The following is a 23,820-nucleotide window of genomic DNA, read 5'->3' as shown; positions in this document are numbered from 1 at the left end:
ATCTATGTATCCACTCTATGTATCTAATCTATGTATCCACTCTATGTATCTAATCTATGTATCCACTCTGTATCTAATCTATGTATCTAATCTATGTATCCACTCTATGTATCTAATCTATGTATCTAATCTATGTATCCACTCTATGTATCTAATCTATGTATCCACTCTATGTATCTAATCTATGTATCCACTCTATCTCTGTCTTCCTGAGCCCTCTCTCTCGGTTTCCCCCTCTTCTGGGATCTTCTGATCTATTACCCTGCAGCGACGTTGGCTAATCCAATGACCCCGTATCTCTCCAATGTCTCTCCAATGTCTGGCACGGGCCGCTCTATTTCACCCTTGTGACTGATTATTCTGGATCTATTTCCATGGTGGTCTCCCCTACATAGAGGAGACCCCAATAACTAAAGACGATCGGCAGGTAAAAGACTCCCCTGTATATGGGGGACTAAACGGGCCCCCTGTTATCATGTTACCACAACATGAACACCCCCTGCCCTTCATATGAATTCACCAACCACTCTTTGGTGTTACGACATCTCCTAAAAGCCATCATAGGAGGCTCTATGGGGACACCCCTTACTCAAAATGGACCAATGGCTGTTATTTTACCACTTAAGGGTTAAAGCCAGACACAAATGCCATCGGAGGGGACTTTCCTTTATGATCTTTTTTATCACTACAGGGAGTTTGCCGCTCTGTGCGCCTCAAGCATCGGGGCCCAATGGCTGCAGGGAACACCAGATATCCCCTATATACAATTGTTGGCACGTCTGGCTGTAACGTACATCTATGTCCTCGTCTGGTTGTAACGTATGTCCATGTCCTCGTCTGGTTGTAACGTATGTCCATGTCCTCGTCTGGTTGTAACGTATGTCCATGTCCTCGTCTGGTTGTAACGTATGTCCATGTCCTCGTCTGGTTGTAACATATGTCCATGTCCTCGTCTGGTTGTAACGTATGTCCATGTCCTCGTCTGGTTGTAACGTATGTCCATGTCCTCGTCTGGTTGTAACGTATGTCTATGTCCTCGTCTGGTTGTAACATATGTCCATGTCCTCGTCTGGTTGTAACGTATGTCCATGTCCTCGTCTGGCTGTAACGTATGTCCATGTCCTCGTCTGGCTGTAACGTATGTCTATGTCCTCGTCTGGTTGTAACGTATGTCCATGTCCTCGTCTGGTTGTAACGTATGTCCATGTCCTCGTCTGGTTGTAACGTATGTCCATGTCCTCGTCTGGTTGTAACGTATGTCCATGTCCTCGTCTGGTTGTAACGTATGTCCATGTCCTCGTCTGGTTGTAACGTATGTCCATGTCCTCGTCTGGTTGTAACATATGTCCATGTCCTCGTCTGGTTGTAACGTATGTCCATGTCCTCGTCTGGCTGTAACGTATGTCCATGTCCTCGTCTGGCTGTAACGTATGTCCATGTCCTCGTCCGGTTGTAACGTATGTCCATGTCCTCGTCTGGCTGTAACGTATGTCCATGTCCTCGTCCGGTTGTAACGTATGTCTATGTCCTCGTCTGGTTGTAACGTATGTCCATGTCCTCGTCTGGTTGTAACGTATGTCCATGTCCTCGTCTGGTTGTAACGTATGTCCATGTCCTCGTCTGGTTGTAACGTATGTCCATGTCCTCGTCTGGCTGTAACGTATGTCTATGTCCTCGTCTGGCTGTAACGTATGTCTATGTCCTCGTCTGGCTGTAACGTATGTCCATGTCCTCGTCTGGTTGTAACGTATGTCCATGTCCTCGTCTGGTTGTAACGTATGTCCATGTCCTCGTCTGGTTGTAACGTATGTCCATGTCCTCGTCTGGTTGTAACGTATGTCCATGTCCTCGTCTGGTTGTAACGTATGTCCATGTCCTCGTCTGGTTGTAACGTATGTCCATGTCCTCGTCTGGTTGTAACGTATGTCCATGTCCTCGTCCGGTTGTAACGTATGTCCATGTCCTCGTCTGGTTGTAACGTATGTCTATGTCCTCGTCTGGTTGTAACGTATGTCCATGTCCTCGTCTGGTTGTAACGTATGTCTATGTCCTCGTCTGGTTGTAACGTATGTCTATGTCCTCGTCTGGTTGTAACGTATGTCTATGTCCTCGTCTGGTTGTAACATATGTCCATGTCCTCGTCTGGTTGTAACGTATGTCCATGTCCTCGTCTGGTTGTAACGTATGTCCATGTCCTCGTCTGGCTGTAACGTATGTCCATGTCCTCGTCTGGCTGTAACGTATGTCTATGTCCTCGTCTGGTTGTAACGTATGTCCATGTCCTCGTCTGGTTGTAACGTATGTCCATGTCCTCGTCTGGTTGTAACGTATGTCTATGTCCTCGTCTGGTTGTAACGTACGTCTATGTCCTCGTCTGGTTGTAACGTATGTCTATGTCCTCGTCCGGTTGTAACGTATGTCCATGTCCTCGTCTGGTTGTAACGTATGTCCATGTCCTCGTCTGGTTGTAACGTATGTCCATGTCCTCGTCTGGCTGTAACGTATGTCTATGTCCTCGTCTGGCTGTAACGTATGTCTATGTCCTCGTCTGGCTGTAACGTATGTCCATGTCCTCGTCTGGTTGTAACGTATGTCCATGTCCTCGTCTGGTTGTAACGTATGTCCATGTCCTCGTCTGGTTGTAACGTATGTCCATGTCCTCGTCTGGTTGTAACGTATGTCCATGTCCTCGTCCGGTTGTAACGTATGTCCATGTCCTCGTCCGGTTGTAACGTATGTCCATGTCCTCGTCTGGTTGTAACGTATGTCTATGTCCTCGTCTGGTTGTAACGTATGTCCATGTCCTCGTCTGGTTGTAACGTATGTCTATGTCCTCGTCTGGTTGTAACGTATGTCTATGTCCTCGTCTGGTTGTAACGTATGTCTATGTCCTCGTCTGGTTGTAACGTATGTCTATGTCCTCGTCTGGTTGTAACGTATGTCTATGTCCTCGTCTGGTTGTAACATATGTCCATGTCCTCGTCCGGTTGTAACGTATGTCCATGTCCTCGTCTGGTTGTAACGTATGTCTATGTCCTCGTCTGGTTGTAACGTATGTCTATGTCCTCGTCTCTGACAGCTCTGCAGACTCTCCACAGCCGACTACAAGGCGACGACTACAAGGTATTCTTAGGATCCCAGCTGCTGTAAAGAAGCACATTGTTGCGATCAGTCGCCTTACGGAATAGATCCGTTTGTAACCCCGTTCCAGTTTTGATCCCCATTACATCCAGATACTGGATCCTATCCTGCAGCCAGGCAATATATTATTTATGGCATCATAGAAAACCTCCAACTCTTCAATGGTGCTGATCCATAGCATAAAAATGGTGCGGGGAGCCTGACAGAAGTGTGCGCCCATAGCCGCCGTACCGGATCACAGTGGCCAGGGGAGGTCACAAAGACCAGGGCTCCTCTGCGCTGCACCCCCGCAACCTGGGTTATAGGACCGGTAGTGTGGGCACAGAGACCCCTAGAGCTGCCGGACATGACAGTACCCACACTCCTACGGGGAGACACCGACCAGGAGCAGGCTTGAGGGGTAAGGCCCTGTGGAACTGACGGACCAAACATGGTGCATGCATGTCCCTGGCGGGAACTCCCGTACGGTCCCCAGGGCTAATCCCCCTTCAGTGCACCAGGTACTGTAACACACCTCTAACCCGTCTGGCATCAATAATTCTTTTGACCTCGTACTCTAGTTCCCCCTGTACCAACATAGGAGAGGGTGGGCTCTGGGCGGGCAGAACTGGAGTCACGTACCTCTTCAGCAAACACTTATGGAAGACCTTGTGAACCTTCCAAGACCCAGGAAGGGACAATTTATACACCACAGGATTAACAACCTGAGAAACAGCGAACGGACCGATAAAACGAGGAGCAAGTTTCAGGGACGGAACTTTGTGTCTCAAATTCTTGGACGACAGTAACACCTGCTCCCCAACCACAAAAGGTGCAGAGATAGTGCGTCTCTTCTTAGAATCCTGAAGCAGTGTCTCCTGGGAACCCTGAAGGTTCTTATGAACCTGGGTCCAAGCTGTGCCCAGCTCATCAGTAGATGTATCAGCGGATGGAGTGTCAGAAGCAGAAGGTGTAGAGAATGTAAACCAGGGATGGAAACCATAATTACAGAAAAGCGGTGAGAAAGATGAATGAACATGGTATTGATGGCAAATTGGGCGAGAGGTAAGTAGTTGGCCCACTGATACTGATTATCAGAAACAAATAGTCGCAGGTGCTGGATCAATTCCTGATTCATGCGTTCAGTTTGTCCGTTAGACTCAGGATGAAAGGCAGAAGAAAAAGACAAGTTAATATTTAGGTTACTGCAGAAAACTTGCCAGAAGCGGACGAACTGCACCCCTCTAACCGAGACTATATCCTCCGGAATCCCATGTAGCCGAACAACCTCCCTGATAAACAGTGCAGATAATAACTTGGTATTAGGTAACTTGCATAGAGGAACGAAATGTGACATTTTGGTGAAACAAACAACTATAACCCAAATGACCGTGTTCCTAAGCGAGGGAGGCAGATCTATTATAAAGTCCATGGACAGATGGGACCATGGCCTAGATGGAATGGGAGAGGGGAGAAGAGGACCCTCAGGACGTCTCCAGAGACTTCCCCATGGTGCAAACTGGGCATGCGGACACAAACAACCATACATCCCCGGCCATATGAGGCCACCAATAGACTCTGGATAGAAGTTCCTGAGTTTCCGGGGTGACCAGGTAGGACTGAAGCATGCGTCTCCTCTAACACCTTCAACCTCAATGACAAAGGAACAAAAAGTTTGCCTTTCGGAAGGGCTTCAGGGGCCGATTGTTGAGCAGCGTGTATAATAGGTGAAAGGTCGAAGGAGACAGCAGCGAGAACCACCCGGGGGGAGAGAATACTCTCAGGCTCAGACTCTGAAGGCTCCGGGGCACCAAAACTCCAAGACAAGGCATCCGCCTTAACTTTTTTTGGGCCAGGTCTGTAAGTCTCCAAAAAGTAGAACCGTGAAAAGAACAGGGCCCAGCGGGCTTAATGAGCATTCAGCCTCTTAGCGGAGTCTAGATAAATGAGGTTTTAATGGTTTGTGAGTACTGTGATCTGATGGAGTGCTCCTTCCATAATGTGCCTCCATTCCTCAAAGGCACACTTAAAGGGGTTGTCCCGCGCCGAAACGTGTTTTTTTTTTTTCAACTCCCCCCCCCCCCCCCCCCCGTTCGGCGCGAGACAACCCCGATGCAGGGGTTAAAAAAGATCACCGGACAGCGCTTACCTGAATCCCCGCGCTCCGGTGACTTCTTACTTACCCGGTGAAGATGGCCGCCGGCATCTTCTCCCTCCGTGGACCGCAGGGCTTCTGTGCGGTCCATTGCCGATTCCAGCCTCCTGATTGGCTGGAATCGGCACGTGACGGGGCGGAGCTACACGGAGCCCCATTGAGAACAGAAGAAGACCCGGACTGCGCAAGCGCGGCTAATTTGGCCATTAGACGGCGAAAATTAGACGGCAACCATGGAGACGAGGACGCCAGCAACGGAACAGGTAAGTGAATAACTTTTTATAACTTCTGTATGGCTAATAATTAATGCACAATGTACATTACAAAGTGCATTAATATGGCCATACAGAAGTGTATAGACCCACTTGCTGCCGCGGGACAACCCCTTTAATATGGCCATACAGAAGTGTATAACCCCACTTGCTGCCGCGGGACAACCCCTTTAATAGCTAGTATTCCCAATTGCCAATGTCGTGATTTTGTTCAGTAGACGAGAACTTCTTGGAAAAGTAGGTACAAGTTCTCAGGTTCGTGAGTGTGGAGGGACCTTGAGACAGTACCGCTCCAACTCCAAACTGGGAGGCGTCTACCTCCACCACAAACGGACAGGATAGCTCAGGCTGGATGAGGACGGGCGCAGAAGGGAAGGCAGCCTTCAGGGTAGACAAGGCCACAAGAGCATCAGAAGACCAAGTACTCACATCAGCCCACTTTCTGGTGAGATCCATTAAAGGCTTTGCCACCACAGAGAAGTTCTTAATAAATTTATGATAGTAGTCAGTGAACCCAAGGAAGCGTTGTCACGCTTTTAAGGTGACTGGCTGCGCCCATTCTGTGATCGCTTTCACCTTTAGCAGATCCATCGGAATATCGCATGGTGTAATGATGTATCCCAAGAATGAGATTTTCTGGACACACAAAAACACATTTTTCAAATTTAGCGAACAATTTGTTAGCCCTGAGGGGAGTCAGCACGGTTCGTACCTGGACACGGAGTGTCTCCCAGTCAGAGGAGAAAATCAGGATGTCATCCAGGTATACAACGAACACACCCATGAGATCCTGGAAAATGGATTTCATAAACCCTTGGCAAATAGCTGGGGCATTACATAACCCAAAAGGCATAACGAGGTATTCGAAGTGGCCAAGGGGTGTATTAAGGGCCATCTTCCACTCATCCCCTTCCCGTATACGAATTAGATTATAAGCTTCTCTTAGGTTGAGTTTAGAGAACCACTGGGCCCCGGAAACCTGATTGTGGAGGTCGGGGATGAGAGGAAGAGTATATTGGTTTCTGATGATTATTTTGTTGAGCTCTCTGTAATCTGTACAGGGCCGGAGACCCCCTCCTTCTTCTTGACGAAGAAAAACCCGGCATCAGTAGGAGACTCAGAGGGTCGGATGTGCCCCTTGGCCAAACTGTCCTGAATATAGTCCTTCATGGACTCCCTCTCAGGGACAGTTATGTTGTAGATCCGAACCTTAGGAAGTTTGGCACCTGGGACCAAATCAATCTTACAGTCAAAATCTCTATGGGGAGGCAAAACCTCAGATAGCTTCTTAAAGAAAACGTCAGAAAATTCAGAGATATAGTGTGGTAACACCTCACAAACAGAGGTATCTAGGTTCACAGGACACATGGGATTGGTACATCGGGGACCCCACTAGACCAGATCCAGAGTGTCCCAATTAATAATGGGATTGTGTTCTCTAAACCAAGGTAGCCCTAAGACTATGTCCACTCATAGACTCAGTATGCAAGGCTCCTAGAGTCAATTTTAACTCTGGGGTAGATAGACTGACGAGGCCAGCGCGTAATGGAGTGGAGTCTACCCCAGAAACCTGAATCAGAAGGTCTAAACACCAAGGAACCAGAAATCTGAGCCACAAAATTAAAATTAACAAAATTTGCCGCGGCCCCGGAATCAACAAAAGCTTGCCCTGCGTGAGAAAAAGAAAGAAAATCTAAGGCACAGGGCAAGAACATCTTAGACACAACTGGGAGTACCTCAGCTCCTACAGTCCTCCCGACAACTGACTAGGAGCGATAGTTTTCCTGCCGAGGGCCAGGGCTTAGATTATAGTTTTTACAGTGGGATTTCCTACTATCCAAGCTGTATCTCACGAAAATCGTGTTTTCATGTGATGCGATGCAACAGAGAGGAGGGCTCCATAGGGACACAGGGGCTACAAAACCTTGTGTGCCGCCGGACCTGTGAGGTTTTTGTGTTGGGTTGTCCCATCCTGCAAAACATCACGTGTGTGACGGAACCCATAGGAAACCACGGACTTCACATACATGCGATAAGTAGCATTGTAGGAACGCGACAAAATCACGCGACTTTGTTGCCAATGTGAAGGAGGCCTTACAGCCACAACCAGTGCTTGCTGTACAGGACTTTACACTTCAGCTTGGTCACAGCTCACCACAAAGTGAGCGAAGCAGCCGCACAGCCCACACCCATCACCGGGATCTGTGAAAGACACATATTAACATAGCAAACAGGTTACCTTTTAGGCCATTCATGACCCGCGGTCACTGCTGCTCCTGCATCCTGGTCACATGCTGCCATCCTGGGATCCTTAACTTTTTGATTTTTCTGGTGACATATCTGTATGAGTTTGTTTTTTGTGAGACAAGTTGCATTTTTAATGGCACCATTTAACAGAAAATCATAGGATGGAAGAGTTGGAACGCTTTGTTTGAAGACTTCCATTGAAGGAGAACTCCCCACCTCCCATGGTAACCTGTTCCACTCATTGATCCCCCTCACTGTCTAATATCTAGTCTGTGTCTCCTCCCTTTCAGTTTCATCCCATTGCTTCTAGTCTTTCCTTGTACAGATGAGAATAGGGCTGATCCCTCTGCACTGTGACAGCCCTTCAGATATTTGTAGACAGCTACTAAGTCTCCTCTCAGCCTTCTCTTCTGCTAAACATTCCCAGATCCTTTAACCGTTCCTCATAGGACATGATTTGCAGACCGCTCACCATCTTGGTAACTCTTCTCTGAACTTGCTCCAGTTTGTCTATGTCTTTTATAAAGTGGGGTGCCCAGAACTGGACCCAGTATTCCAGATGAGGTCTGACTAAGGAAGAGTAGAGGGGATAATGACCCCACGTGATCTAGACTCTATGGTTCTCCTATTACATCCCAGAATTGTGTTTGTCTATTTGGCTGCTGCATCACATTGTTGGCTCATGTTCAGTCTGTGATCTATTAGTACACAAGTCTTTTCACATGTGCTGCTGCTTAGCCCAATTCCTCCCATTTTCTATGTGCTTTCTTCATTTTTCTTGCCCAGATGGAGGACTTTGCATTTCTCCTTATTAAATACCATTCTGTTAGTCACCGACCACTGTTCAAGCTTTTCTAGATACCCTCTCTCTCTTTAGTGTTAGCTATCCCTCCTAGCTTTGTGTCATCAGCAAATCATTTGATCCTCCAGATCATTTATAACAATGTTGACCAACACTGGGCCCAGGACAGAGCCTTGTGTTTCCCCACTTGATACATTCTTCCACTTGGATGTGCAGCCATTTATGACCACTCTTTGAGTACGATCACTCAGCCAGTTATGAATCCACCTAACAGTTGCCTTGTCAATCCCAGATTTGGTCATTTCATCAATAAGTATGGTATGATATACTTTGTCAAATGCTTTACTAAAGCCAAGATATACTGTATCCACCGCATTTCCCTGGTCGACCCAGTCAGTGATTCTGTCATAGAAGGAAATTAGATTAGTCTGACATGACTTGTTTGTTACAAACCCATGCTGGCTCTGGTTAATTACTCCAGTCTCATCCAAGTCCTTGCATACATGCTGTTTATTAATTTGTTCAAAAATCTTTTGCGGTGTAGAAGTCAGGCTCACAGGCCTGTAGTTTCCTGGGTCCATCTTCTGCTCGTTTTTGAAGATAGAAAAAGCATTTTCACTTTTCCAATCTTCTGGGACTGCTGCTGAGAGTGCATTCAGACGATATACAGCGTCTCTCTCTGCAGGGGGAGGAGGCTGGAAGAGCCGGGAGCTGTGCACTGAGCTCCCGCCTCCTCTCCACCCCCTCTCCGCCCCTCGCCACTATTTGCAATGGGAGGGGGTGGGGCTAAGTTCCCGTGTGTATCTCCGCCCCCGTTCCGCCCCTCCTATTGCAAATAGTGGCGAGGGGCGGAGAGGGGGTGGAGAGGAAGCGAAAGCTCAGTACACTGCTCCCGACTCTTCCAGCTTCCTCCCCCTGCAGGGAGGGATGACGTATATCGGCTGGGTATGAAAACCCAGCCGATATATGATCATCTAAATGCGCCCTGTGCCTGTGAGTGCAGATTTTTTCCTATTCATTTTAACCCTTTCGAATCCACTGTCTGACGTCTAAAGACATTCTGATTGAAGCCTGTACAGCTCTGATGTCGGAAGACGTCTGGCAGGGTGTTCTTACTGTAGATTACTGGCCTCTCTGTTGTCGGGGGCCTCTCCAGCATGTCACATACCACAGTACTGGCTCTAGCCAGCAGATGGCGTCATTGTATAATGGCAGAAAGAGAAAGCCCCCTAGGAAACCCTGAATCCAAAATTGCATTGCAAAGGGTTAATAAGTCCTGTGTCTGCAATTTAAAGCACCAGCCACTACACAAGAGTTGGAACAGCAGCTTTTGCACCGACCCCGATGCATCCTGGCTGGCACTGCCTGGTTAACCTCTTTATTAGGCACGCCCGGCAGGCTGCAGAAAACGAGGCTGCATGTCGTCTGTTTGCCATTTGTGACATAGAGGTTTGTGTAGCAGTTTTTGGAGCCAAAGCCAGAAGTAGATCCAAGAAGAATAGACATTGGCCCCTTCCTGCTGGATCCATTTCTTACTTTGGTTTGAAAAACTACTTAAAAAAATGTGATGTTTTTAAAAAAAAACCCATTGTGGTAAACTCCAACCCTTAACCATCCTGTGTGCTGCCTCGTCTCCTTTAAGAAGATCATAGACGAGCGTGTCGGATTTCATGGCCTGTTTGTTGAGACTCCCGTAGAACGCCCAAAGCCTTTTCTCCAAAGCTCCTGTTATCATCAATAAGGGCTGAGCCTGGAGGTGGTTTCCTCCGAGCCGCGAACTACCTGCTCACCGCTCAGAGTGTTAGTTCTTGTCTGTCCCTCAGGTGTGTCCTAACATTACCTTTCATGCGGAGCTGGTCATTGTCCATGCTCACAAAGAAGCGGCGATTCAAAGTTCTGTATGTGGCTGAGCTTTACTAATTATGCCCCGAAGCGCAATTAAACGGTTTGTTTGCCATGATGATGCAAAGATCCATGCCCTCCTTCTACGGGGTTCACGCCCTAAGCAGTAACATTGGCTGGGAAGACGCCACACACCCAATTCTACATGACTGAGGGTGGGGCTAGAACGCAATAAATACAGCACACTCCTCGTGTTAGAAGTTGTGCATTGCCAGACACGGTGTACGATGGCGCTCACGGCACATTCCTGTATAACGCTGAATGATGGGCATAAAATGCCAGTGCTTGGATTCGGCACCTTTGCCCCACCAGAGGTGAGTGAGAGTAGGGTAATGCTGCCCATGCCACATCTCTATGGTGGTGATAAAGGGGACACTGCTGGAACACCCTACTGCCTTTGGCTCTCACTATAGTGCAGACGGGCTGGTGGCATGCATTGATATGCACTGCCAAATTACCAACTGAACTGACAGTTAAAGGGTTAACAGGCAATGGCTGTTGCAGATGAGAGTCAGCCGTCATGGAGTGGGCAACTTCACATAAGAATAGCCTCACCTTCTCCATTGATACCCATTTGTAAATCCTGGTAAGAAAACTTGATCCGGATCCTGTGGTTTTAAATGACATGCAGAGAGAACAGGACATGCAGAGAGAACAGGAAGAGGACATGCAGAGAGAACAGGACATGCAGAGAGTGCTTTACCTAATCAGCATCCCATGGAGTGGGACCGGCTCCGACCCTGCTCCATACTAACAACTCATTTATGTTAGAAGTGTCCCAAGAGATAAGGTCACCCCAACCTATCTACTGCAGGGAGTCCCAGCGCCGAACTGTTATCTGCGGAGGAACTTAGCAGGAAGTGTTCCATTTTCTTGCAGCTCCCCCGCAGGTGTAGTGAAGTAGTACACTGTTTTCTTTTAAATCAACGGGCTGACTGTGTGATGCAGGTCCATGTCTGGCCCTTCAGAGGGGGAGATGATCTTCATAGCAACTCGCCGCTCTGGCTTGTAGATGAATCTAGAATGGGAGGACCCTTGTTTCCAGTGCAGGAGACTTTGTCCGCCTGCAGACGGCCGAGTCGGATCCCACTGCGAGAATTCTTGCAGAGGTATGCGGACCCGTGCCCCTGCAGAGAGCTGTGGCTCACCCGCTCTCTCCTCTCTGCGCTGTTTGCCGGCTGCCGCCCAGCTGGCACATGCACAGAGCGGAGCTGGCCCCTCTTGAAGTAGAACATGCCGCGATTTGTTTTTTGCGTGTGTTTTCACGCAGACAAATCACGGCCGTCTGCCTAGGATTACATTATCTAATGCGATTCTATGGCAGCGGGCACGGGCGGAAAATGTGTGGGAAATCCCGCCACGGAATTTCCGCTCGTGTGCAGGGGGCCTTACTGTGATTCCCCCCCCCCCCCCCCCACCCATCAGACCACAGAACAGAGACATACATTATGTGTGTGTATATATATATATACTTTGTATTTAATGCTATAAACCTTAGAATAACATAACCTTCTATTCACGATTGCTTATCACACACAGACCTCCAAGGACCAGGCTCTGCAGAGCACCGAGTGCGCCATTCAGGTGGGATATCGCCTCATTGATGGCGCCTCTGTATGCATGAATGAACCCCAGGTCGGCCAGGCCATTAAAGCAAAGATTGCTGATAAAACCGTGAAGAGGGAAGACATTTTTTACACCGGGAAGGTAACATTTTTCTGAAGGCTTTTAATCTCTCACAGTATTCATGTTTTGGCCATTTTTCTCATGGACCTGGCCACTAGAGGGCAATGCTCAGTTATTTATTTCTGTCTGCAGCTTTGGAACAACAACCACACGCCTGAGAGGGTCCGACCCGCCCTGGAGAAAACGCTGAAGGACCTGCAGCTGGATTACATAGACCTCTACCTTGTGCAAACCCCCATAGGCTTTAAGGTGAGTCCGGTTCTGGGTTGTGTCGCCTCATTCTGCAGACGGCTTTGTTACATTGTAACCGCTTTCAGCACTATTATTCCGTTAATGACAAACCCTCAGCAGCCGCACCCTGAGTCAATGGGCCCCGCTGACCGGTCCAGCAGAGCACTGGGGCTTCGTTTGCAATAGGAGGGTCTCGCCTTGTGTTGAAGTGTTACATTGTTATTTTGCTTATACTCCAGTCACATCCAGAGCAGCATAGAAGGCTTCTTACAGGAATTCAATCAGCGGGAGGAAGCAGGGAGTTGTAGGGTTTAACTAGGACTGGGTGGGCTAACAAAACTAATTTGAATGCAGCTCTGGTTGTGGCTAGAGAAGAATACATGATGTAACGTTGCTAATAGTTTGTGACTTAACCCTTTAGTGACGCGGCCTAAGAGCACAAAGATTTTTAGGGATTTTCATTTCCACTTTTCAAAAGCCATAGCTTCTGTATTCGTCCTTCGGCGTGGCCCCACGGGGCTCAGAGGTCGGTGACGGGCTGGGGTGTTATTGGTGCCATATTTTGGGTTCACACGGGGGTTTCACTTGCATTTCTGCGCTGGGGTTTGTTTTACATTTTTTGTAGGGAAGGGAGAAAATTTCATCAACTGGAACCATTTTGGGGCCCATATGGCGTTATTGATCACTTTTATTGCACGTCTGTTTTTATTCCGTTAGTGTTTGCACTGCAGGATAACGAGTGTCCGGCGTCTTGTACGTCTCCTTACAGATGTGATTATACCACATGGGTTTCTATAGACGGGGAAAGGGTGCAAAAAAAGTTGTTTTTTTTTCACATTTTTTGTCTGTAGGGACTTGAACCTGTAAAGCTATGATTTCAATGTATTATCGATAATAGCGCTCCTAGGTCAGGACAACCCTCCATGATTACATATGAAGGGCTCATGATGAGACAGAGGGAGCACTCCCCCCTCTGTGAACCCTTTACATTTATTACAGCATGTAAGGTGTTAACGGCGGGGATCGGCGACCCCACCCATCTCCGCTGTTGCATCAAGAGTCCAGGTGTCGGTCACAGACGGTTCTCACTGCAGATGACCCCGGCACAGCTTCTGACTCCATGCCATCCGTAGGATGTAATCTGACATCTTGGGGCATTAACCCTTTCCAATCCACTGTCTGACGTCTTCCAACATTCTGATTGAAGGCTGTACAGTTCTGATGTCAGAAGACATACGGCAGGGTATGCTTACTGTATATTACTGGCTGCTCTGTCGGGGGCCTCTCCAGCATGTCCCATACTGCAGTACTGGCTCTAGCCAGCAGATGGTGCCGTTATATAACGGCAGAAAGAGAAAACCCCCTAGGAAACCCTGAATCCAAAATTGGATTGCAAAGGGTTAAGGGATATTTTGATGTTAGAATCTTATGGCATATCCACAGGCATTTGGTAGGTGTAGGTTCTAGATGTGGGACTTGCATAGATCTTCTGTTCTGGTTCCCACTACTCTGGCACCCTGAATGCAGAAGCTAGGAACCAGTTGGGAAGGCAGAACCAGCCACGTGCCCTACACTGCGCGGTTACCATAACTTCATTAAAGGTCAATGGAAGTTGCAGAAATGGCAAATCTCAGCCAAGCTCTTCTGTTTCTGTCAGCCCCGCCCACCATGCTTGGCTGAGATGGAAACGCCCCTTTGACTGTAAATATGAAAATGACTGAATTGTCCTTTTTTCTCTTTCTCCTCCAGTCTGGAGACGATCCCTGCCCCAAGGATGAACATGGGAAACTGATTTTCCATAAAACAGATTTCTGGCAATTATGGAAGGTAAGTTATAAGGACTGGTTTTACAAAGGTGGCTCTAGGCCAATCTGTCTCCTCTGACACGTTTAGGCCGGGACTGTAACCGCTTGGTTGTTCTCACGCTATATTCTTGAGTGGAATTTCTTTTTCATTGTGGTGGGTGGCCCACGGGGGCCCCTCTGTGTTAGTCAGTGGAGAGCCGCCCACACAGAGCAGCTCTGGCTCTCGTCATCCAGCCCATCCATTGATTATACGGCCAACCCTCTATGTGAATGTTCAGGGTGTAATACCATACCTCACTTGTAATGGCTGCAGGGAACGGTTACGGCCAGCCACGACCCCCTCTGATCATATCGACTGATTAGAACTGTCCAGCTGGATGCTAAGCAGACGTCTTGGGCATCACCCTCAGCAGTGGCGTTTCCTGGGCACTGACATGGCTGCCAGGACTTGGATGCTCCGGGGCTTACAGTAGAGCCAAACAGTATAAGACATATAGATATAAAGCGCGTATCAATACAGCGAGAACAAAGATGTGTAGAACAAGGGGTCACGAGACCCAGACCAGAGACTAAATGGGCAAATGCTGGAGTGACCGAAGACAGAAACGGACCGGACTAGAAAACCAAGGAGCGAGACACACTGATTGGACAGACTAGACAAGACGGGACCAGAACTACGTATTTGGAACTAGAACAAGGTATCCAGGATAGAACCTCACCGCTATTGGCTGCACCACACTGTGAAAGACCCTCCTCTCCGTAACGAGGCTGAACAGTGCGGTCCGCTGATCGCCTCCAACCGGTCATGGCAGCTGCCCCAACAACAGCTTGGAAAGCTGGAGATGATGATCTTTATTTGTATAGCGCCAACTTATTCCCGCATTCGAGGCACACGGGGAACACAAACAATACGGAAATTACAGAAATGACCAAAGTCACATATGATATTCAATAACTTGGAAATAAAGGGGGTTGGGGGTAATAACAGAAGGTACAGAGGCAAGAGGTGGAGCGAGGGGGAGCACGGCAATATACAGTTCTTAGGACACCAACTGCAGGCGGTGCGGGGCAGGAAGGGTACATCATAGTCAAAAGTAAAAAAAAGTTATAGGGAGGGGCAGGGGGCGTATTGTGGGGTGGTGGACCAGATCAGGAGGTTTGGTATGCTTCTATGAAGAGGCGCATCTTTTAGGCGCAGCTGAACTTCCGTGCATCGGGAATTGGCCGGTTGTTTTGGGGTAGAGCGTTCCAGAGGATCGGGCATGGTCTAGAGAAGTCAGGGAGGCTTGTATTAGGGCTCAGTCAGGCAGGCGGTCTTTTTCATGGATGTATAGGTCCGTGAAAACTAAACGCATGTATAATAACCTGTGACTGAAGCGCTAGATGCGTTTTTTTATTCACACTTGTTGTGCGGTCACATGATGGTAGAATTTGCACATAAAAGTGCGGCCCCATTGCTATACCCTGCTGCGGCTGTGGCAGCTGCAGCAGGGGATTCCTTGCATGTGAAACCCCTAGATGCAGTCACGTCCAGGGGCGCCACCTTATCAATGGGGCCGGCGTCATGGGGAGAAGATTGCGGTCCTATGACAGCACTGTCAGTGTTCAGTGATGAAGGGACTCACCGCGGGGATGAAGGAATCCCCTGCCATAGCTGTGGCAGATGACTGCAATGCGCTGCTGCCGCCCTATTGATAGCAATGGGATGAAGGCAAACCCTGCAGTGATGATTTTTGGGTGGGGGGTAAGGGCTTTGAAATATAAGCCCTATCTGCAGAGGAAAATAAAATGAAATCTTGACTCACCTAGAAATGCTCTCTGGCTCTTCTCTCTGGTCCCCAGAAGTCTTCTGCTGTATTTCTGATGGCCGGGGATTGAAAAATCCCTGCCTCCAGAAAGCGCTGCCTCTGATTGGCTGAGTAGCTGAGTGCCGCCTCTGATTGGTCACAGCATTCATTGAACAGGACACAACACTCGGCCAATCAGAGACAGTGCTTTCTGGGGGCGGGAAAAATATCATCACTGCAGGGGTTGCCTTCATCCCATTGCTCTCCATGGGGCGGCAGCAGCGCTGGCCCCATTAAAAGCAATGGGATCCACAGTTGTGACAGCTGTGGCAGAGGATTCCTTCATCCCCACGATGCTTTCACAGTGTTCAGGGATAGAGGAATCCCCTGCCACAGTTGTCACAGCTGCAACAGAGGAGCGCAATCTTCTCTCATTGCTTTTAATGGGGCTGGCGCTGCTCCCACCCCATTGACAGCAATAAGATGAAGGCAGGGATTTCCGGGGGAGAGGGGGGGGGGGTATAAGCCCTACTCCAAAAAGAAGACATAGCTGCAGGAAAAAATAATATATTTATCACCTAGAAGCACTGTCCTGGTCCCCCAATCTTCTTCATCATGTACTTCTAGCCGGCAATTGAAGAAGCGCTGCCTCTGATTCGCTGAGTGCTTTAACCAATCTTGGTCAAACCGCTCAGCCAATCAAAGGCAGCGCTTCCAGGCAGCAGGGATTTTTCAATCCCCGGCAAGAAGTACATGCTGAAGAAGAGTGCTGGGGACCCGGGGGGAACATGAGCCGGAGCCTGACAGCGCTTCTAGATCATGTATTAATATATATATATATTTATTCATTTTTTAGCCGCAGCTAGGGCTTATTTAAGGGATTTCCTACTGTCAAAGTTACATCAAATTTTTAACCGCATGTAAAAGACAGACCTGTGACCGCTTTCATTGGAAAGCTTTGGTCCTAATAGATGCGTTTTCAAAAAGCTCCTATTCAAGTGGGAAACCTTTGCTTGTCTGCCGGACCCCCAGGGGGGTGTTTAGTCTGAGTGTGTAAGCAGAGCGCGGGATGGGCGATGTACGGGGGCGCGGCGCCGTGGAGAGGCTCTCCGCCATACAACCCTTTATATAATGTAGCACTGACAAAATTGTCTATTCCTAGGCCTTGGAAGAGTGCAAAGATGCCGGGCTGACCCGATCCATCGGAGTCTCCAATTTCAATCACCATCAAATCGAGAAGATTCTCTCCATGCCAGGACTAAAGTACAAACCAGCATGCCTGGAGGTAACGATTCTGCATTGCCTTTAGATTTAGAGCCCCTCCCCCACCTCTACATATTAGACCTCCAGGGACCCTTCTCATTATGCACCATTTCTTGGTTCTGTCTGTTCCTCTGCAAGCAAAGTGACAAACCTTGTAAGAGCTGTAATGACGGCCATATTGCTTGTCAACAAACGTAGAGGGGTTGTCCAGTTATAAACTATTGATGGACAATCCACAAGATGGGTCATCAATAGTAAACTGGTGAGTTCAGTCCCCCAGGACCCTGTGCATCAGCCGTTCACCAAAGCCAGTAAACTGGTGCTCTGGGCTGATTTCTACAGAAACGCAGCTTCATTCTTACTGCAGTGGAGAGTCTTGCTGTCACACCCCAAGCTCCCTTTGACATTAACAGAGGACTTAGTCTGCAATACCAAGCTTGGCCACTACAGTAAGAACAGAGCTATCTGCTTCCTGCAGAAATCCTTTCAGTGCAGGAGTGCAGTGACCTGGCAAACAGCTGATCAGTGGGGGGTCCTGAGTGACAGACCCCTGCTAATCTACTCTTGATGGCCTATTTTCCGGACAGGTCAACTGGACAACCAGTTTAAGAACTTTCAACTCCTTAATTAATTGTATTAATCTTTACACAGATAGAAACTCACATATATCTCAGTCAGAAAAAACTACTGGAATTCTGCAAGTCTCATGACATTGCGGTGATTGGATATGCTGTACTGGGGTCCAGCAAAGCGGCGGGCTGGTAAGAACAACTACAGTATAATGGTTTACTCTGTGATGGTATCATAGGACTACAGAAGACAGCGGGACACCAGGACCCCTAAACAAGACAACACTAGTGCAGAAAGTAAATGGAGGCAAAAGGATAGATTATAACTGCAAGAGAGAGCTATTGTCCAACACGAATGTTTGCTATACGTTACATGGTTTAAATGTAGTTATATACTACTGCCTGTGGGTACTACAGAGGGGGGAACAAAACTACACAGCAGTGCATGATATACCGACAGATGTAGTGGAGCTGTAATATAAATGCTTTGGTATTGAAAAAAGGTATAATGTAACAGTGTCATCTGTTAAACAGAATATAACTACTATAATACTGCCCCCTATGTACAAGAATATAACTGCTATAATACTACCCCTATGTACAAGAATATAACTACTATAATACTACCCCTATGTACAAGAATATAACTACTATAATACTGCCCCCTATGTACAAGAATATAACTACTATAATACTGCCCCCTATGTACAAGAATATAACTACTATATTACTGCCCCCTATGTACAGGAATATAACTGCTATAATACTGCCCCCTATGTACAAGAATATAACTGCTATAATACTACCCCTATGTACAAGAATATAACTACTATAATACTGCCCCCTATGTACAAGAATATAACTACTATAATACTGCCCCCTATGTACAAGAATATAACTACTATATTACTGCCCCCTATGTACAGGAATATAACTGCTGTAATACTGCCCCCTATGTACAAGAATATAACTACTATAATACTGCCCCCTATGTACAAGAATATAACTACTATAATACTGCCCCCTATGTACAAGAATATAACTACTATAATACTGCTACCTATGTACAAGAATATAACTACTATAATACTGCTCCCTATGTACAAGAATATAACTACTATAATACTCCTCCTATGTACAAGAATATAACTGCTATAATACTGCCCCCTATGTACAAGAATATAACTACTATAATACTGCCCCATATGTACAAGAATATAACTACTATAATACTCCTCCTATGTACAAGAATATAACTACTATAATACTGCTCCCTATGTACAAGAATATACCTACTATAATACTGCCCCCTATGTACAAGAATATAACTGCTATAATACTGCCCCCAATGTACAAGAATATAACTGCTATAATACTGCCCCCTATGTACAAGAATATAACTACTATAATACTGCCCCATATGTACAAGAATATAACTACTATAATACTGCCCCCAATGTACAAGAATATAACTGCTATAATACTGCCCCCTATGTACAAGAATATAACTACTATAATACTGCCCCCTATGTACAAGAATATACCTACTATAATACTGCCCCCTATGTACAAGAATATACCTACTATAATACTGCCCCCTATGTACAAGAATATAACTACTATAATACTGCCCCCTATGTACAAGAATATACCTACTATAATACTGCCCCCTATGTACAAGAATATAACTACTATAATACTGCCCCCAATGTACAAGAATATAACTGCTATAATACTGCCCCCTATGTACAAGAATATAACTACTATAATACTGCCCCCTATGTACAAGAATATAACTACTATAATACTGCCTCCTATGTCCAAGAATATAACTACTATAATACTGCCCCCTATGTACAAGAATAGAACTACTATAATACTGCCCTCTATGTACAAGAATATAACTACTATGATACTGCCCTCTATGTACAAGAATATAACTACTATAATACTGCCTCCTATGTACAGGAATATAACTACTATAATACTGCTCCTATGTACAAGAATATATCTACTATAATACTGCCCCCTATGTACAGGAATATAACTACTATAATACTGCCCCCTATGTACAAGAATATAACTACTATAATACTGCCCCCTATGTACAAGAATATAACTACTATAATACTGCCCCCTATGTACAAGAATATAACTACTATAATACTGCTCCTATGTACAGGAATATAACTACTATAATACTGCCTCCTATGTACAAGAATATAACTACTATAATACTGCCTCCTATGTACAAGAATATAACTACTATAATACTGCCCCCTATGTACAAGAATATAACTACTATAATACTGCCCCCTATGTACAAGAATATAACTACTATAATACTGCCCCCTATGTACAAGAATATAACTACTATAATACTGCTCCTATGTACAGGAATATAACTACTATAATACTGCCTCCTATGTACAAGAATATAACTACTATAATACTGCCCCCCTATGTACAAGAATATAACTACTATAATACTGCCCCCTATGTACAAGAATATAACTACTATAATACTGCCCTCTATGTACAAGAATATAACTACTATAATACTGCCCCCTATGTACAAGAATATAACTACTATAATACTGCCCTCTATGTACAAGAATATAACTACTATAATACTGCCCCCTATGTACAAGAATATACCCACTAGAGAAGTACCTTCATGAAAAGCATTTTATTTCTCTGCTATATTAGCTCGGCGTTATGAAATCCACTATAAACCTTTTTTTGTGGGGTGGGGGGGATTTAAGAAAGGAAATCTAATGTGACCCGTGGGGGTGGGAGATAACGGTTTATCAGCTGCCTTACATGTGGAATGCCTTTATTTGCTGTCTTCCAGTGTTGAGGATAAGGATTGCGCTAAAGTACTAGAAGACCCTGTCTTAAATAAAATAGCCAAGAAGCTGAAGCGCAGCGCGGCGCAGGTGGCCATCCGCTTTGTGTTGCAGCACGGGATTTGTGTTGTTGCTAAAAGTTTCAACTCCCAGAGGATCAAAGAGAACTTCCAGGTGAATATAGTTAATAGAAACCAGCTGATTCTCCTTTGTAGATTAATATCGACTGTCGGCTCCACTGGGGCTTCTATATAATACTGCTGCTTCGCCTGTCAGGGGATGCTTCGCTGTGGCCTGCAGGGTGTCACTCATGTTCTGCTTCACCTGTCGGGATGCATCATGTGGCCTGCACGGTGTCGCTCATGTTCTGCTTCGCCTGTCGGGGGATCCATCATGTGGCCTGCACGGTGTCGCTCATGTTCTGCTTCGCCTGTCGGGATGCATCATGTGGCCTGCAGGGTGTCACTCATGTTCTGCTTCGCCTGTCGGGATGCATCATGTGGCCTGCAGGGTGTCGCTCATGTTCTGCTTCGCCTGTCGGGATGCATCATGTGGCCTACAGGGTGTCGCTCATGTTCTGCCTCGCCTGTCGGAGGATGCATCATGTGGCCTGCAGGGTGTCGCTCATGTTCTGCTTCGCCTGTCGGAGGATGCATCATGTGGCCTGCAGGGTGTCGCTCATGTTCTGCTTCGCCTGTCGGAGGATGCATCATGTGGCCTGCAGGGTGTCGCTCATGTTCTGCTTCGCCTGTCGGAGGATGCATCATGTGGCCTGCAGGGTGTCGCTCATGTTCTGCTTCGCCTGTCGGGATGCATCATGTGGCCTGCAGGCTGTCGCTCATGTTCTGCTTCGCCTGTTGGGATCCATCATGTGGCCTGCAGGGTGTCGCTCATGTTCTGCTTCGCCTGTCGGAGGATCCATCATGTGGCCTGCAGGCTGTCGCTCATGTTCTGCTTCGCCTGTTGGGATCCATCATGTGGCCTGCAGGGTGTCGCTCATGTTCTGCTTCGCCTGTCGGGGGATCCATCATGTGGCCTGCAGGTTGTCGCTCATGTTCTGCTTCAGCTGTCGGAATGCATCATGTGGCCTGCAGGGTGTCGCTCATGTTCTGCTTCGCCTGTCGGGATGCATCATGTGGCCTGCAGGGTGTCGCTCATGTTCTGCTTCGCCTGTCGGAGGATGCATCATGTGGCCTGCAGGGTGTCGCTCATGTTCTGCTTCGCCTGTCGGAGGATGCATCATGTGGCCTGCAGGGTGTTCTCATGTTCTGCTTCACCTGTCGGGGGATTTATCATGTGGCCTGCAGGGTGTTCTCATGTTCTGCTTCACCTGTCGGGGGATCCATCATGTGGCCTGCCTGTCGGGGGATGCATCATGTGGCCTGCAGGGTGTCGCTCATGTTCTGCTTCGCCTGTTGGAGGATGCATCATGTGGCCTGCAGGGTGTCGCTCATGTTCTGCTTCGCCTGTCGGGATGCATCATGTGGCCTGCAGGGTGTCGCTCATGTTCTGCTTCGCCTGTCGGGATGCATCATGTGGCCTGCAGGGTGTTCTCATGTTCTGCTTCGCCTGTCGGGATGCATCATGTGGCCTGCAGGGTGTCGCTCATGTTCTGCTTCACCTGTCGGGATGCATCATGTGGCCTGCAGGGTGTTCTCATGTTCTGCTTCACCTGTTGGGGGATTAATCATGTGGCCTGCAGGGTGTTCTCATGTTCTGCTTCACCTGTCGGGGGATCCATCATGTGGGCTGCCTGTCGGGGGATGCATCATGTGGCCTGCAGGGTGTCGCTCATGTTCTGCTTCACCTGTCGGGATGCATCATGTGGCCTGCAGGGTGTCGCTCATGTTCTGCTTCACCTGTCGGGATGCATCATGTGGCCTGCAGGGTGTTCTCATGTTCTGCTTCACCTGTCGGGATGCATCATGTGGCCTGCAGGGTGTTCTCATGTTCTGCTTCACCTGTCGGGATGCATCATGTGGCCTGCAGGGTGTTCTCATGTTCTGCTTCACCTGTCGGCATGCATCATGTGGCCTGCAGGGTGTCGCTCATGTTCTGCTTCGCCTGTCGGGATGCATCATGTGGCCTGCAGGGTGTCGCTCATGTTCTGCTTCGCCTGTCGGGATGCATCATGTGGCCTGCAGGGTGTCGCTCATGTTCTGCTTCGCCTGTCGGGATGCATCATGTGGCCTGCAGGGTGTTCTCATGTTCCGCTTCGCCTGTCGGGATGCATCATGTGGCCTGCAGGGTGTTCTCATGTTCCGCTTCGCCTGTCGGGATGCATCATGTGGCCTGCAGGGTGTTCTCATGTTCCGCTTCGCCTCAGATTGTTGCTGCTTTTATTGTCCCCAAAAATCCAACATTCTTTTGCACTTTATTTTCATGAGAGAAAACAATATCCGATTTTGATGACTTTTCTTTTACTTTTCTCGCAGGTTTTTGACTTTCAATTAAGTGAGGAGGACATGAAGGCTCTCCATGCCCTCCATAGGGACCTGCGTTACCACGACTTCAAGCAGTAAGTGGCTTTCATCAGTTTCCCATTTTAGTTTGGTTTTAGTTTTTTAGCCCTTCCTTTATACTGAATGTACCCCTTTGTATTTCAGGTGGATCGAGCACCCGCACTTCCCCTTTTAATCACGCATGCTAAGAGCCCTGGCCGATTGCTCTGGCTTCATAGCATAAACCCTATTAGTTACATAATTCAGCAGATTCCAACACTAGGGGGCGGTAAACAGTTTTTTTTTATATGGATTGTTTTTGTAAATGTACAAAAAACAAAAAAATCGTTCAGCACTACCCGATGGCAATCTATAGGTGCCGGCAACATACAATAGAAGCAGAAACCAAAAATGGCAACAGCACTCCTAATACATTTCCTATCAGAGGCATATATACCTATAGTCAATACTCTAACCACGTTACATAATGCGAGGTTTGTGGTATATAGTTTGATCAGATTACATTGGCTCGTCTACTAACGTCCAGCTGACCGCACGCTCGTATGGTAATTTGATCAAACTATATACCACAAACCTTGCATTATGTAATGTGGTTAGAGGTATATATGCCTCCGATAGGAAATGTATTAGGAGGGCTGCTGCCATTTTTGGTTTCTGCTCTTATTGTATT

At 47.3% G+C, this 23,820-nt stretch overlaps 1 protein-coding gene across 1 annotated transcript; it reads left to right on the top strand.

Moving 5' to 3' along the window:
* Positions 1-10,712: 10,712 nt before the first annotated feature.
* Positions 10,713-23,509, top strand: LOC136610077 (prostaglandin F synthase 1-like). The gene is made up of 9 exons (XM_066589345.1): positions 10,713-10,812; positions 12,038-12,205; positions 12,317-12,433; positions 14,165-14,242; positions 17,170-17,292; positions 17,922-18,031; positions 20,694-20,862; positions 23,124-23,206; positions 23,295-23,509. Exons 1-9 carry the CDS (start codon positions 10,726-10,728, stop codon positions 23,323-23,325), a joined length of 966 nt encoding a protein of 321 aa, XP_066445442.1. The 5' UTR covers positions 10,713-10,725; the 3' UTR covers positions 23,326-23,509.
* Positions 23,510-23,820: the final 311 nt, after the last annotated feature.

This window comes from Eleutherodactylus coqui, chromosome 2, assembly GCF_035609145.1.
Source record: "Eleutherodactylus coqui strain aEleCoq1 chromosome 2, aEleCoq1.hap1, whole genome shotgun sequence".
NCBI classification, from domain to species: Eukaryota; Metazoa; Chordata; class Amphibia; order Anura; family Eleutherodactylidae; genus Eleutherodactylus; species Eleutherodactylus coqui.
This window is presented reverse-complemented; position numbering and strand designations above follow the sequence as displayed.

What these genes read in the sequence shown, in the direction of transcription:
- LOC136610077 (XM_066589345.1), top strand. Translation starts at nt 10,726, where the DNA reads ATGGCGCTCACGGCACATTCCTGTATAACGCTGAATGATGGGCATAAA. An exon ending in ATTTCTGGCAATTATGGAAG is followed by an intron (nt 14,243 to 17,169) that starts GTAAGTTATAAG and finishes GTCTATTCCTAG; the next exon opens with GCCTTGGAAGAGTGCAAAGA. An exon ending in TCCAGCAAAGCGGCGGGCTG is followed by an intron (nt 18,032 to 20,693) that starts GTAAGAACAACT and finishes GCTGTCTTCCAG; the next exon opens with TGTTGAGGATAAGGATTGCG.